The sequence below is a fragment of the Pavona decussata genome, unplaced genomic scaffold (assembly GCF_977016875.1).
Source record: "Pavona decussata unplaced genomic scaffold, jaPavDecu1.1 SCAFFOLD_102, whole genome shotgun sequence".
In the NCBI taxonomy this organism is placed as follows: Eukaryota; Metazoa; Cnidaria; class Anthozoa; order Scleractinia; family Agariciidae; genus Pavona; species Pavona decussata.
Window position 1 is genome coordinate 4,772,501 of NW_028145517.1, and position 18,192 is coordinate 4,790,692.

An 18,192-nucleotide genomic window follows, 5' to 3' on the forward strand; every position below is an offset into this window, starting at 1 on the left:
TTTTAGGGTGATGTTGTCAGATTGTTCCATGCTGAACAGGAGAAGTTTCTGACTTGTGATGATTACAAAAAGAAGTCATACGTTTTCTTAAGAACCACAGCAAGACAAACAGCAACCTCCGCAACAAGCTCCAAGGCATTGTGGGAGATTGAGGTATGACAAATGATATAAACTCATGATTTCAAACAGGTTACAAACCCTACTACTTTACACTTTGGGCAAACAAGTTGAGCATCATAAATTAATTTTTTCAAAGTTCATGGCTGTCAAACTTTTCACCCAGACATTTAATACTTGTTAATATTCAATGAATTTAATTTTGACATCTTAATGTTAACCTAATTAATTTCTAGGTTGTTCAACATGATCCTTGCCGTGGGGGAGCAGGCCATTGGAATGGTTTATTCAGATTCAAACATCTTGCCACGGGAGACTATTTGGCAGCAGAGGTTAATATGTGTTATTTAGAGCTACTGAAAGTTATTTTAATTTATTATTTCATGATTTTTTCCATGTTTTTGAGCAGAATTCAGTTTGAACTTAAAGAATGCTAGGTGTATGTGGGCTCATGATGTAAGTTTGCCCTTGGGCTTCAGGCTTGCACTGATTGGAACAGAGTTTTAAAAACCATTACCATAATGATTATGATCCTCAGGTAGGTTTGTTTTTTGTGAATCTGATTTTGTTCTTCTTTTTAGGCTGATGATGACCCTACCAAAGACACAACCAGACAGAAATTAAAAGGAAATGGTGCTGTTTGCCATCTTGTACCAGTTCCACATGGAAATGATGTAGCGTCCATCTTTGAACTTGATCCTACCACCCTGACAAGACCAGACTCAGTAGTGCCAAGGTGATGAGTCATTTAACAAATCAATAGCAGTTTTCTATCGTCTGTACTCTTACAGACGATAAAACAATGTCATAAAATGTTTAAACTCAAGTGGAACTAGACTGTGAGCAATCTCTCTTTTGCTCGAGAAGCCGCAGGGAAGAATGCAAAAAACTGAGCGAGCACGATATTCGGGGACGAGTTGTGGTTGCAAGCCGTGAGTGGTGCAGGTGTCCGAAGGCAAGCTCGAAAGTTGAAAAGTTCAAAAGGCAAGCCCCAAATTGGAGATGGGACCACCATTATTAGGTGGTCATCCAAGCCAAATGAATGTCAAACCAAAGGCAGCACCTTCTCCTCAGGGTCAGTCTGACTGAGGTTGAACCGGTGTTGTCCCTGCTCAGCAGTTTGGTGCTCTACCAACTGAGCTATTTTATGTCAGACAGACAAACAGTTTCCAGTTCAACATTTATTAGCAACCACAAAATATAAAGGGCTTCCGCAAAAGGGGTGTATGTCCGTATTTTTATTTTATTTTTTTTTTTTTTGGGGGGGGGGGGGGAGCATCTATTTTGGTGAAATGTTTTTTTCTCAGGATCTCATTTTTAACTCGTGAATGCGCGCATGCGCAATGAACGAGTTATAGCGATAGCTGACTCTCGACTTGGTCGGTCGATCAGTCGGTTTTGTCGTTAACTTTCGGGCGTGCGCAGTGAATGAGTTTTAAATTCAATTAGTGGAAAAAAACACGCGAACATTTGTTGTTCATGGCGCATCAGGAAATTCTTATTCAATATGTAGAGAATAATTTGACGATCATTTAGTGCAAGAATGGCGATTTTTCGTTCAATCTGAGCAAAGTTTCAAGTTTTTTCAGTTTTTCAGAAAGTCCGGGGTCGTAAACTCAATTAGTGAAAAAAAAAAAAAAGGTGAAGATTTGTTTCACGACGCGTCAGAATTCTCTCATTCATTCTGTAGAGAATAATTTGACAATCATTTTAGTGTAAGAATGGGGATTTTTCGTTGAATCTGAGCAAAGTTATAGGATTTTTTCGTTTTTTTCTACGAAGTGCGGTTTCTTTCAAGAATTAAAAATAATTTAATTTAAAAATAATTTAATTAAAAAATAATTTAATTTGTCAGTTTTCACGCGAAAGCGGAACGTGCCATGTCACGCATCATTGACGTGGTAAACAAAATTATGCAAATTTCTGGTGAAATGAACACTTTTAAGATCTTGTCAGCTTTCATAGAGGTTTCAAAGGGAAAAAATGTTTCATTTTCGAAATTTACAACTGGTAATTTATGGGAAAGCAAAAGGACGCGGTCGATAAATAATTCTTATTTAGCAAGAGCTTGTCATAGTTCATTATTTTTACTTGAGGATTGCGTGGACTGAACTCCAAAGGAAAAATTTCACGCATTTATGTCGGGCATGAATCGTAATGCGATACTTTGTTGAACATATTTCCCTTTGTGAGATCGGCTTGCCCTACAGTAATTTTGTAATTTTAATTCCCAAAAAAACTTCACTTGCCCATCGGGCAAGTGATGGTTAGAATCCACTAGCCCGATCGCGAAATCCAGTAGCCGCGGACTATCACATGAATTTGCATGACGTAGCTGCACATGGCGTGCTCCTATAAACTTTGAATAAAAAAAACACGTGATATTTTTTAATCGGCGCATCAGAATAATCGGCTTATTCAATCTGTACAGAATAATTTGACAATCATTTTAATAGTACAAGAATGGTCATTTTTCGTTACATAATCGGGCAAAGATATAATTTCTTTTAGCTTTTGAGGAAGTTTCCGTAGCCGTCTAAATTGCAATTACTATGTGTCATCTGCATTCACGAGTTGGCTCACAGGAGCCTTTGATTTCTTTACATACAGACTAGTTTTGACATGAAGAATGTCATTCTGTGACTTTTTTTTTTTTTGGTGTTTTCTACTTTGTTTCAAGAAAAATGGAGCCAAAAATCAAGTCCATGCAAAAAAACAAAAACATTCTTTATGTCAAAGCAAGTCTGTGTGTAAAGAATTAGCAAGATCCTGCACAAAAAATTTCACCAAAAAAGCAATATATATATACGCCTCTTTTGCAGCCGGGAAGTCCTTCAAATGATAAAAGTCAGTTAAATGAGTAGCCCATCCTGTGATTTCACAAAATATCAGAGTTGTCAAGCAACAAGATGGTGAATTTTAAGTTACAGTCTGTGAGCTTCTGTAATATTTTATGAGGGGGTCCAACTTGCCAAGGCGGTTTTAAAGATGTTACTTACTGACTTACAACATTGTCCTATTGCAGATCATCCTATGTTCGCCTCAGACATCTTTGCACCAACACTTGGGTACATTCCACGTCAATACCCATTGACAAGAGTGAGGAGAGACCTGTTATGCAGAAGGTACGTACTGTACATACTGGTTGAATCGTTGATGCATTCAAGTCAAACCTGTGATATTGTAAATGAAGTGAACTTGAGTTTTTCAAGTCATACTGGTTGTGTAGTACAAAATGGTTTTAATTAAACTTTAGTATGTGTATTTTTCTGAAATAACCTGTAGTTTTGTTGATATTTTTCCTTTTGTTTCTTTGGTTTTTTTTTTGGTTATTTTGGCGTTTTAATTCTGTTTGGTATTGTGCAGTTCCAGAAAAAAAATCCATACCCACCCCATGGAAGGTCATTAGAAATTCCTAGTGGGAGGGGGGTCTTAAAAGTCAAAATTTTAGAAGCAAAGTATGACGCTAAATTGGAATTTCCAGGGGGGATAGGGGGTGCAAAACAAAAAACCTGAGGGGGAAGTATGGACATTTTCTGGAACTGCACATTTCAAGAAAATGAGATGAGATGTTGTTGGAAATACTGTGTGGGAGGGGTCGCTAAAGTCAAAGGTTTTAAGGGAAAGTACATGAAGCCAAACAGAAGTTAAAACAGGGGTGGGAGGGAGGGGGGGTCCAAACCTGAAAACCCTCTGTGGGGGAGGGGTGTGGTAATTTTTCTAGTACTACACATTGGTAACCCAAACCCAAGAGTTATTGTGATTTACATCTTTGTTTATCTTGTGTGGCCTATATTTTTTTAGATTGGTACTGCAAGCATCAAGGAAGACAAAGAGGCATTTGCTATTGTTCCTGTTCCACCAGCAGAAGTACGAGATTTGGATTTTGCTAATGATGCTAGTAAAGTTTTAGCTTCATTTGCAAGCAAGATGGAAACTGGAGGCTATACTCAGCACGAGAGACGGTATGAAGAGAAAACTAAAGTTTTATTATGAAAAAATGATCAAGGAACTGTCTAACACTGCAAAATTTACATCTTGTGATTTTTCCATACATTATGTACTGACCAAGACTGAACAACAATCTATTTTAGACATTCAATATTAGTTGTTTTAGACTTAAAAAGAGTTCCTTAGTACGAGACACAATTACGCAAATTGTTCGATGGGCACTTTACGTAACACAAGAATAACTAAATGTTATTCAGAATTGGTGAGTAGAACTTAAACATCGATCTTAAGTAACAGTTCCCCTGTTGCATTATGAGTCAAATGTTTTCTTGAAAATGCAATTTGTCTTTGGAAAGGGGTACTGACTAATAATAATAATAATAATAATAATAACAATAACAATAATAATAATAATAATAATAATAATAATAATAATAATAATAACAATAATAATAATAATAATTACAATAATAATTTAATTCATTAATTTCATTGGTTGGTTCCAAGGTTTGTGACGCAGCTGCTGACGGACCTTGTTTACTTTGTGACTGATCATGACACTCAACGAGAAGATGTGTTGAACATTTCTGTACAAAACCCCAACAGAGATCGGCAGAAATTGATGAGGGAACAGTACATTCTAAAGGAGGTTAGTTTAGTTGCTTCCTTTACTTCTAAATCATGCATATTTGATAATGAGTGAGCTTTCTAAAGCCAGCGACACACTTGGCGATTTTATATGCCAATCACCGCGATCGGCGAAAATCGGCAGGTGTGCCTGGTGCAGGGATTGCCGCGATCGGCAAATAAAATTGCCAATATCTGGCTTGTCAGATATTGGCAATTAAATTCGCTTGTATTCGCCAAGTGTGCTCGTTCCCGCAATTTTTTACCGTCATTGCTGCAAATCACCAGTAAAGCCAACCCATCAGGTTGGGCGATTTTTATCACATGACTTTTCAAAACTGCTACATCACCGCGATCGGCGAAAAAAATCGCCAAGTGTGTCCTTATCAATCGGTGGTGAAAATCGCTTGCGATTTTCACTGGCAATTAAATTTGCCGCGATCAGGATATAAAATTGCCTGGTGTGTCACTGGCTTAAGATCCGTTGTTGAGTCTTATCCCCTGTGCTCTATCTCTGTGTTTTCAGGTGTTCCATCTTTTAAAGGCACCATTCACTGACAAAGGCTCTGGTCCTGTCATGAGAATAGAAGAACTCTCTGATCCAAGACACGCCCCTCTCAGACACATTTTCAGATTGTGTTACAGGGTGTTGCGGCACTCACAACAGACCTATCGAAAAAATCAGGTAAAAGCCAAATATGATAAACTATAAGTGGCGGGTTTGCTTAGATACCTTCCCTTCCCAAAATTTAGATACTCGTATCCAAAGTGTAAAATGATAAAAAGGGTGATCTAAAAACACCCCAAAATGCCTTCCCCTCTTAACTGCTAATCCTTTTGTAAGTGTGCCAGAACTGCAGGTTGTCATAAACATTGATGATATTTAATGTTTTGTTTTAGGAGTACATTGCAAAACAGTTTGGCTTTATGCAGGCACAGATAGGTTATGACATTTTGGCTGAGGACACCATCACTGATCTTGTCCATAACAACCGAAAACTGCTGGAAAAACACATCACTCGCACAGAGATTGAGACATTTGTGAACCTTGTCCGTAAGAAGAAAGAATGCAGGCAAGTGGGATGACATTCTCATGACAAAATTTTACAGTAATAAATATTATTGTTGAATGATAACATTTGGCTTATGTGAATGTTAGCTTGGTGACTACTTTACGTGAAGATGTAGTGGTGTATTGGTTGTTGTGTCAGTCTTTCTATCTGAATTCATTTACCTTAACCTGGCTTCTGCTTGGGTTATGTCTACACTATACTGGATAGCTCTTGTGCCAGCACCAAAAACATATTGGATAGGGCTTTCATTCACACACAAAAGGCCAATTTTGGATTGATGTTTGTGCAGGAGTGATGCTGTGCTGCTTTGGTCTTGAAAGTGAATCGTCACATATCGGATAGATTTTCGTGACACTTTCTTGAGTACTTAGTGTGAACAGAAACAGAAACAACGAGGAGCGAGGCTGGAGTATTTTTCACACTGGCATAAAATGTTATCCAGCATAGTGTAGACGTAGCCTACAAGACAAGAAGTGTTCTCCACATATTGTCTCTCCACTAAGATGTATAAATGATCACCAATGAAAGAGTAGCAAAAGCTAACAAAATGTGGTGGTGTCCTTGTGTCCAGTAGCCTTGGGTGGGATTATATAAAAAACAAGAAGCATCAGTCCGAGGTCTCGTTGAAAACGTATACTAGTTTAATGTTATTAAGTGATTTTTGTTGTCTACTTTTCCAGGTTTCTTGATTATTTGTCCGATTTATGTGTCTCCAACAACACAGCCATCCCTGCCACCCAGGAACTGATATGCAAGACAGTGTTGTATTCCAGTAACTCTGACTTGCTGATTGAAACCAGGTGGGGTTAAAATTATAACACTTGAACCTCCTACATTTAGCAGTAACTAAGACTGGTAATCAAGCCACATGTGGGCTGAGAAGTTAGGAGCCTAACATGTAAAGTGTAAGGTCCTGGTGCAAAATGTTGGGGTGCCCAGAGCATTTTCTTGGGTACTCTAGACTCCTGATAGGCAGCAGTCTTGACCTTTGTCTCCAAAAGACGAACATCATCAATCAAGTTATTGTTGTCTGTAACACATTGAAAATGTTATTGATACTTTCTGCTGTTTTTCATTATCAGGATAATTGAAGGAGAGGTGTTTCTTGTCTGGGATGGTGGTGACAAACTAAAGTCGCAGAAAGATTTAGCTAAGGGAGCCAAACTTGGTGTTAAAGAAGACATCAAAATCCTAGACTATTACAGGTTTATTTCAGCATTTAATACTTCCATTGTTAAGAACAAAATGCTATTATCCAATACTGCAAGCTACAACCATTTGGTCGGGTAGTGAGGAGAAAAATTGCTGATGATCTGAAGTACTTTCAGAATGGCATATGCCTACCAATTGAAGGAATGAGAGCATAACCCTCTTGTGTCAAATTTTAGGTCACCCAAAGTGCCAGAGATTTTCCACGTTGCCTTCAATTTTTTGTTCGTTCCAAAGCGTCCGTTTTTCTACTTTTTTTTCTTTGTTTTCTTTTCGTTCACCCAATATTTTGGCCCCGTTTTTCTCAAAAACTAAGCGTTAACTGGCGGCAAAAAAAGAAAAAAAGATCGATCTTCTCTCACTAAATTGAAGGCCAAATGTATGTCCATGGATTTCTTTTTTTGCGGTAGTTTCTTCACCTTTTCTGGTTCTCACTTGCTTGTTGTTTTTCTTTTATCAAGATACCAGTTAAACCTGTTTTCCCAGATGTGCCTGGACAGACAATACCTCGCTATAAATAGCATCAGCAAGCAGCTTGATGTTGAGCTCATTCTCAGGTGTGTACGATTACTTTCTAATCTGCAAAGGTCAAAGGAGACGATAGGGGTAGGGGCCTTTGTTTCCATAAGCAGGGAGACTCTGGCATAAAAGTGACCAGGAAAATGCAAAGGACATTTGAGGGGTTGAAATTTATGATCTGTTCCTTTTTGGACCTGTATTTTTGGGTGGGTCAGAAGAGGGGTGTAAGATGAAGATGAACCAGTGTTTTGTGGGTGTGCCGGCATTGTAAGTCTTCAATAACCGACTTTATCACTGCGATATGCAATGAAACTTTCGATTCTATAGTAAGAGACCGTGAACACCGTCTGCACGGTTTACTACCGTTCTGTGGGCCCTCCCGTTATGTACTGAAGCACAACAGGCGCTTTGTTATTCCTATACATAAGACAAACCGTCTTAAGAAAAGCTTCATTATAAGATCCTGTATCGGTAATGCATATTTTTGTAGATTTATAGTATTTTTTGATCGATTCTACATTTCTTATTTTAGATATTCTGATACTTGCATATCTAGTTTTGTATCTATGTAAATACACAATTCAGCTTTCGGGCTGCCAAGTATTTATACATGTGACTTAATAGAAATAATACATTTTCCTACTCATGATATTTTCAGATGTATGGCAGATAAGGAGTTGTCATGTGACTTGAGAGCAGCTTTCTGTCGACTGATGCTACACATGCATATTGACCGGGATCCTCAAGAACCAGTTACACCGGTCAAGTATGCCAGACTATGGTCTGAGATCCCCACAGAGATGAGCATTGAAATGTGAGTATCACATCTGGAAGCTTATGTGCCAACGACGTATAAGACCCCTGCTGTGTGGAATACTGGCCAACTCGAACCTCTTGTTATCAAACAGATGATGCAAATTAACTGTGATTTTGTAAGATAACGCTCCACTTAATTACGGTCGTGCGAATATTTGCGTTAATTTGACCCTATCTAGACCAGGGGATGCATACAAATTTACTTTGTTACTGTAAGTGTCATGCTTTTATGTCATTTTTGTGTTTTTCATTTCATTTTGATAACTTTTGGAAATAATTTTGTTGGAGGTGAATTTCTGATTCTGAATGCTGAGTTGGGTTGAAGTTTGAAGTAAAAACATTGAAATGAAATTTGCATTGACCTGTTTTGATCGTGACGACAACACAATTTCATCAAACTATCTTTTAACTTCTCTGCAGGTATGACCAGCACTTAGCAGTGGGAGAGGAGAGAGAAGAGAACCGACTAAGGTTTTCAGGAGTGATCACATTCGTGGAGAATTACTTGCAAAACATCAGCAGCAACATTTGGTCATTCAGTGATAAAGAGCAGAATAAACTCACGTTTGAGGTGACTAGATTCCCCTTGTGTCAGCCGGGCCCTGTTTGTTCAAAGAGCAGATAACGCTATCCAGCGGATAAAATTCATTGGTTGGAGTACATTTTATCTACTGGATAGCGATGTATCGGTATCCCCTTGATAGAGTTATCCGCTCTTTGAACAAACGCGGCCTGAATGGTTTCTTTGCAGCGAGGTACAAGCTAACGTTTGATGTTTCGATGTTTCTCTTAAGGTTGTGCAGATAGCAAGAAATTTGATCTACTTTGGATTTTATGGCTTCAGTGAGTTACTTCGACTGACTCAAACGGTGTTATCAATAGTAGATTGCGAACAGCGATCTCATGGTGGAGTCAGAGCGTCTGGAAAACAGGAAGGTAAGTGATCAGTGATTGTTAATCAGTAATTGATCATTACAACGACAAGGAGGCAGCAGCGTCCCCGAACTTTAACGATCGCAGGAAGCCGGTCAGCGCTGACTTTAAGTTTTTAAGATTTTAAGTTTGACTGTACGTCTGCATTTACCACACGTTACAGACAATGGGATTTTGTCTACTGTTAGCCATTGTATTCGCTATGTCTGAAATATTCTATAGTAACGTAGATTAGGTTAGTTTAGGCATAAACACACGACCTCACAAGCTAACAGCTTTGAAAACTATGTATGTATCCCGTAGGTATCAAACTTCACGAGTGTCACACAGTATTGTATTGTATTGTATTATATTGTATTGTATTGCGTTAAATAAAATGTGGAGAGTAATCTTAGTATGGGAATTCATTAAACAATTAAACAATATTTAGGGTATTTTTTAAGGGGGGGTCGGGGTAGCACCAAGCTAACTCTAGGGCAATCAGAGTGGCCCTCAAGAGTCAAATTGCAGTTTGGAAGTGTTGGTATTTGTGGAAGGAGGAAGAACCCAAAAACAAATTCAGACAATATAGGCTTCAACACCGGGAACAGGCCACATTGGTGGGAGGCGAGTGGTCTCACCACTGTGCCATCCCTGTTTTCACCATCCCTACATTGCAGTACATTATATTGCATACTCTGCATTATGTTGCATTTTTGTTTTTTGCATTGCTATTGTATTGTATTTTTTTTCTACTGAAAAATTGATGAAACTAGGAATTAGAATGAAGACTTCCTGTTCCCTTGCTAGCTTGCTACAACTTTTTAGGGCATTAATTCTAAAATAACTGACAGCTAGAGTTACTCTGAGATGTCAGATGTAATTAGACATGAAACCCAATTAGTGCCCTGCCCACGAAAAGACCTTCCAGCTTTTTTTTTTTTTCAAACTTTCTAACAGTCACTCCCAATTTTATGTGAAGGTCCCTGCTGCCTTAGAGGGACTAGGCTAAGTATTTTTGCTGAAGATGGAGATTTAATCTGAGCCATGTTTTCAGCTGGAAACGGAGGAGAGAAGATCAATGTCATGAAGAGTATTCACAGTCTTGGCGCAATCATGACACGTATGGCTTTAGGAGGGAGCCAGGACCCCTGGGGGCTCTCACAACAACCGGAAGGAACTCCCAAACACGAAACAGAAATCGATCACGTTGTCATGGAAACCAAGGCAAAGATTATTGAGATCCTGGAGTTCATTATGAACGTTCGACTTGATTACCGCATCTCTAGTCTGCTGACAATCTTCAAGAGAGACTTTGATGAGAGTAATGCTGGCTTGGCGGACATGAATGGAGAAAATGGTATTGTTACCCTTAACCCATTGTCATCTCGGTGGCCATGTTGAGTCTCAGAAGAATAAAAAGCTTTGTTTTACACGGCAACCCTCGCACTGAATTCGCATCTTGTCGTGCGACAACAAAGTTTTTTGTTCTCCTGAGACTCAACATGGCCGCCAAGTGATAAAGGTCTATAGAAGGGCTTGTTGCAAAAAGCGCATGAGCGCTGAGTTTGATCAAATAATCTAAAGAACAATCTTAAGAATACTCTCTTTTTTTAACGTAAGGCCGGGACACGTTTCATCATTGCTTCTAACAATGGACAATGTGAATCCTGGTCGTCAAAACTTCCGAAAACATATCAGGTTCGAAAACTATTCTACAGGTACAAATACCGGAAAAGATTCCAATGTTACGAAGAAACAAACTGGGTTCCTTTGCACACAAAACTACCATCATTTTTTAGAAAAATATATCCTGGGCCCGAAGACTTTTTGGGTGTTTTGAGAAACGGATCTCTGGTCTTAAAAGGCCGTGTCACACTGGGCATTGTTTCGTCCAACTTGTTTGACAACCAAAAATAAAGCATTGCAGGAAGCATATGTTACGCTATGCGACACCACACCATTGCTGCGATCGTTGCAAAAAGTAGAATAGAGTTCTAACTTCTAACTTTTGCGGCAACGTAAAACATCAAGATTTAACACCCAAAAAAGTCCCTGCATGGTTCAGTAAACGTTAGTTAGGCAATGATACTAAACATTTTTAATATTTTTGACTGAAATTGTTCACTCTTGCTTTTTTAAGTTCTATTTGTTCGTTAAAATACCATCGCCATGAAACGCTGCCAAGTTTGTAACTCCTTGTGTGCAGTCCTTTAAACTTAAAATGTCGACCTCCCCCGACTTGGGTCTTAATATCGACAATTCATAAATCGAAGCAAAAGCTTTTGATAGAACATGTGATAGGCTTCTGGCGAAAGTTAAAGTATTTATCATTCTTCCACTGCACAGCGTATCAAATTGAATGAATCTTAAATATTTAACTGCCTAATTGTACATTTTATTTCAGGAACTAAACCAAGACAGCGCTGTAAAGTTGATAAAGATGGTGTTCCTCATTACCTGGGGTCTCCTAACTGTATGTCGCTAAATTTAAGCAGTCCTTAAGCAGTCTGTGTAAACGCATCATATGTCAGAGCTGCTTACTTCTCAATAGTACGCACCTTAAACTCGCTCAGGAATAAAATCACAAGTTAAATTACATGTGTGGCAAATGAAAAGAATAACTTAAAATAGTAAACCAAATTAAAATGAACAACAAATAGACAAGGAAAGTTCTAAAACTTTTTTTTTCTTTTTTACGTTTAACTCATTGCTTCTTGAACTATAAACTGAACAGTTTAAACGTTACTAAGCATGAAGTCAGTTTAAACTCAATATGTAAATTTGTAAGGTAAAGATAATGTTTTGTTTAACAACTTAAACTGGATTACAGCTCTAAAGTACCTGAAGGTACAAAAAAAGTTGTAAACTACAAGTGAAGTTAATGGCATTCCACTTTTCCTTCAGAACATGAGAAAATTACACTTCACAACTGATGGAATGTGTTTTTATTTTTCAGGGATTGACCTGGAAAACATTAGTGCACAAGCTGAGGCCATTTTTGGAGGTTCAGTGTAAGTTTCTTTATTTTAGTTTTTGACAAATTAGACGGACTGGGCTTTGTATCTAAGGCAAATATCAACTTGCAGGTTGCCCTCTGTCGTGTGATTTGTGAGAACGTTTCTTACAAATAAAAATTGCTAAAATTCAACAGAAAGCAGCTTCTAAGTGTCAAGTAACGTTTAAAAGTTATTAATGATGAGGTTAACTTTTATAAAAAGATGTGTTGACGTGATTATTCAAGCATTCCAGTGCCATTTACCAAAAGAGAGTGAAAGGCTTTGGGAGTGACTGACCTTTGAGCCGTCTTTAAGGGCGGTGCCTGCTAATACAGAGGTATTTTTGCGCAGTTTATAACTATGCGGGAAAAGCAGATCTTAGCAAGCGCTATTGGAATCCAAAAAGAAAATTGGGGGTAACCTTGCATATTTTAGAGATAAATAAGCAACAATTATTCTAAAAAGCATTAAAATACGAAGCAATGTATGGTGTTTTTATCAAATTGAAGCTTTATTATCTCTGTAAAATGCATGGTTACCCCCAATTTTCATTTTGGATACCCAGAGCACTTGCTAAGTTCTGCTTTCTCTGCATGGTTTTAAACTGGCAAAAATATCCCTGTATTGGTAGGCACCACCCATAGGAAACCCGAGTATCTCGAGATGCACAGAACGTACGTGCAGTAACAAAAGTAGGCACCGTCCTATGTCAGGCCAGACTTGAGGAGGAAATGGTTAGAGACTAAGTCAGCTGGGACAAATTCGCAGTAGAGTCTGTTGAGACTAATTTGCATACAACTCGTCGCTGGAGTTTTGCTTTTCCGCGATTCGAACAGATGAAAATAGCTTCCTGAACTCTCCGACGGTATTTGAAAAAGTTTGGCCAACGATTTTAAGGTGCTTCTCATCAACGCGCGCATGTGCCTGGGGTGACAAAACCCCTTTAATTGGTAAAGAGATTCAGAAACGTATTAACGATTTCCAATTGATCTTACTGTAACTACAAAAATTGAACTTCCAGGGGCCATAAGGAGATCGATCTTGACCTTGATGGCCAAGGTGGCCGCACATTTCTTCGTGTGTTGTTATACCTGTGTATGCATGACTACCCTCCTCTGGTAACAGGCTCTCTACAGCTGCTCTTCAGACACTTTAGCCAGCGACAAGAGGTACTTCAGGCTTTTAAACAGGTTAGTAGCACTTTTAGAACTTTTGCATATGAATGAAATTAATTTTCAAAATAAAAACTATACAAGGGGCCTCGCTTTCATATTAAGGTTCAAAGCAATACGGAGAAGGCCTATTGATGGTTTGCATGTGACGTCATGGCGGCCATGTTGGTGTACAGGAACAATAAGATTTTTCTCCTCTGGGAGTTAACTTCCATTTTTATGCAAACTATGTGAACAAAATTTCTTTTTTTTTGTACACCAACATGGCGGCAATGAAAACCACCTATTGAATATATCTTTTTCAGTTTTAATTTCTCTGTGAAAGCAAAAGTTCATAGAGAACATAAAATATAAGTTCTATTGTAACGATTGTATCTCCAAACAAACAAAAACCAAACGTGATCAGTAAAAAAAGTGTTCTAAAATGTTTCAAAACTAGGAAAATACCATCTACCATTGAGGGAGTTTTGGAGCGTCACACGCTTGCACTACTGTACGGCTGTTTTCTGCCATTTCATCTTACTTCATTTCTCTTTATTTCTATTTCTTGGTATGCGTGTAATGGGAGAATCTGTGTTTATTAGTTTTCTTGAACTCATCTTGACACAGGTTCAGCTTCTGGTGTCCAACAGTGATGTAGAGAATTACAAACAAATCAAGTCGGATTTAGACGAACTACGACTGCTGGTGGAGAAATCCGAGCTGTGGGTATACAAAAGCAAGAAAGATCTCCCTACAGAGACAAGGGTCAGGAAGATCACGCCAGGGCTTGTAGGTCTGCGGAAGCCGGAGGGAGGAAGCAGCAAGGAGTCAGAGCCACCAAGGAAGGACAGTCTGGAACAGGAAGGTGTTGCTGTGAGTACCTCACAGGATCCACAAAGCAGTGATAGTGAGAGCGGCAGCACTAAGGTAGGTCACGCAAGATCTGTTTCTAAGGTTCCCCTTATTACTGTACTTGCAGTGATTGAAACCTGGGTAAATTAAAGCTGTATATTAAGACCAGCTTCATAGCAGTGGTGGAGACGCGCTGATGAAGTGGTTAATGCGTCGGATGTTCGACCGGATCACGTACACGGAAATTCTTTAGATGGAATCTTGATTTAGAATGCTTTCGTATTATATTGAGTTGTTTGTATGTTTCTCAAGATGTAAAGCAATGTCTCACTTACATTGTTCCTTGTACTCAATCTTTCTCGTTTTTCCTCTCACTGTTCCCTTTCAAGCCGGTGCGTCAGAGGATTGTTAGTGATGGATCCATCGAAATCGAGGTTGAGCATTCTGAAACCATGTCACTGAAAAACTACAAGAAAACAGAAGCGGTACGTACGACACTCCCTACCCCCCCCCCCCCAAAAAAAAAAAAAAACTACTGATGCAATAATATTCCCTCCTGACTATACGTCCATGGACTAAAAGCTGTTACCTGAGTGTTTAAAACTGTTTTATTGTCAAATCCAACCAATTTTGAAACTCAAAAATTCCTTGCAAAAATAAGCCCGAAAAGTTATTGGGAACGAAACTATATTGGGACGTCTTACTCAAGTTGAGCAAATCGGAACCTGTAACATTAAGAAGCGATAAATTGCTGGCTGTGTGGACAGCTTCTTATGTGAGCATGACTTCATCTTGTGACTTCGATACTAGTTTGTTAGACTCAACTTACTTTGTTTGTTTGTTTTGTCAACAGATCCTTGAGAGATTGAGTAATCTTTGCGTATCGCACGCGCCCAGTGGCAAAAAGAACCGCAAACACGAACAGAGATTGTTGAGAAACATGGGAGCTCATACAGTAGTGCTAGAACTGTTACAGATACCCTATGATAAGGTAAACGTGCATGACACCAGGGTCTTCTCTCGTCAGATTATTCCTGGTTGTCTGCGGTTTTTGAATTAATCGTTTTGCTTTGTTTTTCCTTCCTTTAGAATGAGGATTTGAGAATGGAGGACATCATGGGTCAGGCTCACGAGTTCTTACGGAACTTTTGTCTCAGCAATCCTCAGAACCAGGCGCTACTCCACAAGCATCTCGACTTGTTCCTCACACCAGGGGTAAGTTTATGTAAAAGAAACCAATCGTCCTTTTAGAAAGGTTTTCATTTGAGCGTCGAAAGTAATTCGCGTTTGCTTTGGTTTTGTTTTACTACGCTCTGTGATTGGTTAACAAAACTCGCGCCACATTCTCAACCAATGAGAACTAGAACCAACTGTGACTTGCTCAGGCGCATTTTCCCGTGCTTGACGCCAGTTACAAGTATTTGCTTCGAGTTCTGATTGGTTCATTTTGCTGTTTGCGTCCGCTGTGATTGGCCAGAGTAATTACTTTGGTTTTGGTTTTGGTTTTACAAAACTCAACTGAAAATCGCGGGAGAAAAGTGTTCAACAGTGAATAGCTTTTTCAAACAGTTGTCTCACTCCCTGAAAAAAACTGCGAGAAAAAGGTACACGTCAAATTTAAGCTACTATTGGAGCAACTTACAAATGGTCGACATCTCAAAACAATATTAATAGGTCTTTTCCGAGTTGGTTTGAACCTCATTATGAAAGTGAGGTTAAGTCCAAAGGTTTGCCTGCGAAAATTAGTTTTGTTTGCATATGAGTGAAAACTAATTTTCATAATAAAAACTGTGCACGAAGCTTCGCTTTCATACTGAGGTTCAAAGCAAATCGGAAATGGCCTATTGTTACACCACCAATGTATTGCTAAATTTTAGCCGTGTATGAGAAGTTCAATATCTTGGGTTCCTCCTTAGTGACAAAGGTCCTCTGAAATGTCCTAGGGGAGGCCATGTGGGCCCTCATAAGCCAGTTTCTAGGATAAGACCCGTACATCATCATCAGACGTTCTATGTTTTGTTTGTGTAACAGTTGAAGGAAGCTCACACGTTAAGATACATCTTCATGGAGAATTCTGCGTTGTGTTATGAGGTCACCGAGAAAGTTGTTCAACACATCGTGCATTGTATCGAGACACAAGGCCGCCATGTTGAATACTTGAAAGCTTTACAGACGCTGGTGAAAGCTGAGGGACAGTCGATCAGGAAAACACAGGACATGGTCATGGCAGAGGTATGAAACCTGTTTTAACCTGTTTAACAGGTTGGACGAGCGCGAAGCGCAACGAACTGGAAACCGCGCGAGGCACCATGGGAAGGAGAATGACGAAAGGGGAAGCGCTTCTCTTCTTTCTCCTTCCCACCTTCCTTTGCGTGTTCATTTGCATCATAAGAAAGACTTCTGGGTCTCGTACCAGGGATGTCGTATTTTTTGGAAAATATTTTAAAAACTGTTTGTCCCAAGACCAAATACTATAAAAACTTTGTTGAAAGGTTTGATCTGGGGTACAAGGAATTTTATGAATCACACCAACAAACATGGAGAACAAAACTGAAGTGTCCAAGTTGGGGTGGGGGAAGGGGTGGAGACAAAAGAAAAGATGTAATGTTTATCTGACCCCAAACATGAGACAAAGAAAACATGACAACTGAAGCAACAACTCCAGCGTTCGATAATTAAATAAATAAAAAATAAATGACTTGATTTACCTGATGAAGTATTTAGCACTATAGCGCTAATGGGGGACACTATAAATCAGTGAAATAAATATACAAACAATTAGTGGGAAGCAAACCAGTTGGCTATTTACAAACAGTGGCCTTGGATTTGAAAACGGGGCTACCGTGAAACAAATCCAAGTGGTCAGAGCGGGACTTGAACCCAGGACCTCCGAATTACCACTAGGCCACCCAGCCTCCTGACTAAATGACGATGAGTAAGAACGTCTCAACAGAATGTTTCTACAAGATTGAAGCTGGTTTAACTGATTTATTCATTCTCTTTGCAGTTGGTTAACGTGGGTGAAGAGGTACTGGTATTCTACAGCGATCCACAGTCGTTCAACTCTCTTGTGGATATGATGCAGTCTGAACGAGAGAGACAGGACCAATCCGGACCTCTACTGTATCATATTAACTTGGTAGAACTGCTGGCTTGTTGTACCGAGGGCAAGAATGTGTACACAGAAATCAAATGTCACAGCTTGCTTCCACTTGATGACATTGTGCGCGTTGTTACACATCCTGATTGTATTGCTGAGGTGAGGGAGCCTGAGTAACAAATCAGCTGTCTAAAACAAGCTTAGACTGCAAAAGAGTCCCTATTATCAAAGTCTGAAGCGAACGAGGAAATGGAAATAGGCCATTTCCGAGTTGCGTTGAACCTCATTATGAAAGCGAGGCTAAGTGCAAAGTTTTTATTATGAAAATTAGTTTTCATTCATATGCAAACAAAAGTAAATTTCATATGAAAAGCTTTACACTTAGCGTTGCTTTCATAATGAGGTTCACAGCAACTCGGAAATGGCCTATTGAGACTGGCGAGAGACGCGGGCGTGTGAGGCTCCCGCGAGAATCCACGCTTTCCGCACCCTGCGATTTCTTGGTTTCGGAGGTTCTCGTCTCCCTGCGTGAATTTCATGAGGGAAAAAAGACTTTTTTGCAGTTCAGGTCAAGCTAACTCACCCGAATTTTTCCGCCCACTTTCCACCTGTTTTAACGTTTTTGACGTTTTCTCGAAAACGTGTAGAAATCCCTGCATCGTACGATATATTTTGTTCCAATAAACGTTCTACTTCTACTACAAAAAATCACTTTCTTTTCTGGTGTTGTATTAGGTAAAGAACGCGTATGTTAACTTCCTGAATCATTGCTATGTTGACACTGAGGTGGAGATGAAGGAGATTTACACCAGTAATCATATTTGGACTTTGTTTGAGGACTTCTTGGTCGATATGGCTCGGGT

At 39.2% G+C, this 18,192-nt stretch overlaps 1 protein-coding gene across 1 annotated transcript in view; it reads left to right on the forward strand.

The window, feature by feature from the left end:
• LOC146471789 (inositol 1,4,5-trisphosphate receptor-like) overlaps positions 1–18,192 on the forward strand; it is a 43,613-nt gene that overhangs the window by 8,856 nt on the left and 16,565 nt on the right. The window contains exons 9-33 of the mRNA XM_085120312.1: positions 7–153; positions 354–449; positions 699–853; positions 3,143–3,242; positions 3,922–4,082; positions 4,576–4,717; positions 5,222–5,380; positions 5,596–5,768; positions 6,449–6,568; positions 6,851–6,973; positions 7,439–7,534; positions 8,155–8,310; positions 8,733–8,883; positions 9,107–9,248; positions 10,282–10,584; positions 11,632–11,700; positions 12,184–12,238; positions 13,245–13,413; positions 14,005–14,304; positions 14,619–14,714; positions 15,083–15,220; positions 15,319–15,444; positions 16,261–16,461; positions 17,237–17,488; positions 18,065–18,190. Coding sequence (XP_084976438.1) covers positions 7–153; positions 354–449; positions 699–853; positions 3,143–3,242; positions 3,922–4,082; positions 4,576–4,717; positions 5,222–5,380; positions 5,596–5,768; positions 6,449–6,568; positions 6,851–6,973; positions 7,439–7,534; positions 8,155–8,310; positions 8,733–8,883; positions 9,107–9,248; positions 10,282–10,584; positions 11,632–11,700; positions 12,184–12,238; positions 13,245–13,413; positions 14,005–14,304; positions 14,619–14,714; positions 15,083–15,220; positions 15,319–15,444; positions 16,261–16,461; positions 17,237–17,488; positions 18,065–18,190 — 3,756 coding nt within the window. The remainder of the gene's footprint in view (positions 1–6; positions 154–353; positions 450–698; positions 854–3,142; positions 3,243–3,921; positions 4,083–4,575; positions 4,718–5,221; positions 5,381–5,595; positions 5,769–6,448; positions 6,569–6,850; positions 6,974–7,438; positions 7,535–8,154; positions 8,311–8,732; positions 8,884–9,106; positions 9,249–10,281; positions 10,585–11,631; positions 11,701–12,183; positions 12,239–13,244; positions 13,414–14,004; positions 14,305–14,618; positions 14,715–15,082; positions 15,221–15,318; positions 15,445–16,260; positions 16,462–17,236; positions 17,489–18,064; positions 18,191–18,192) is intronic.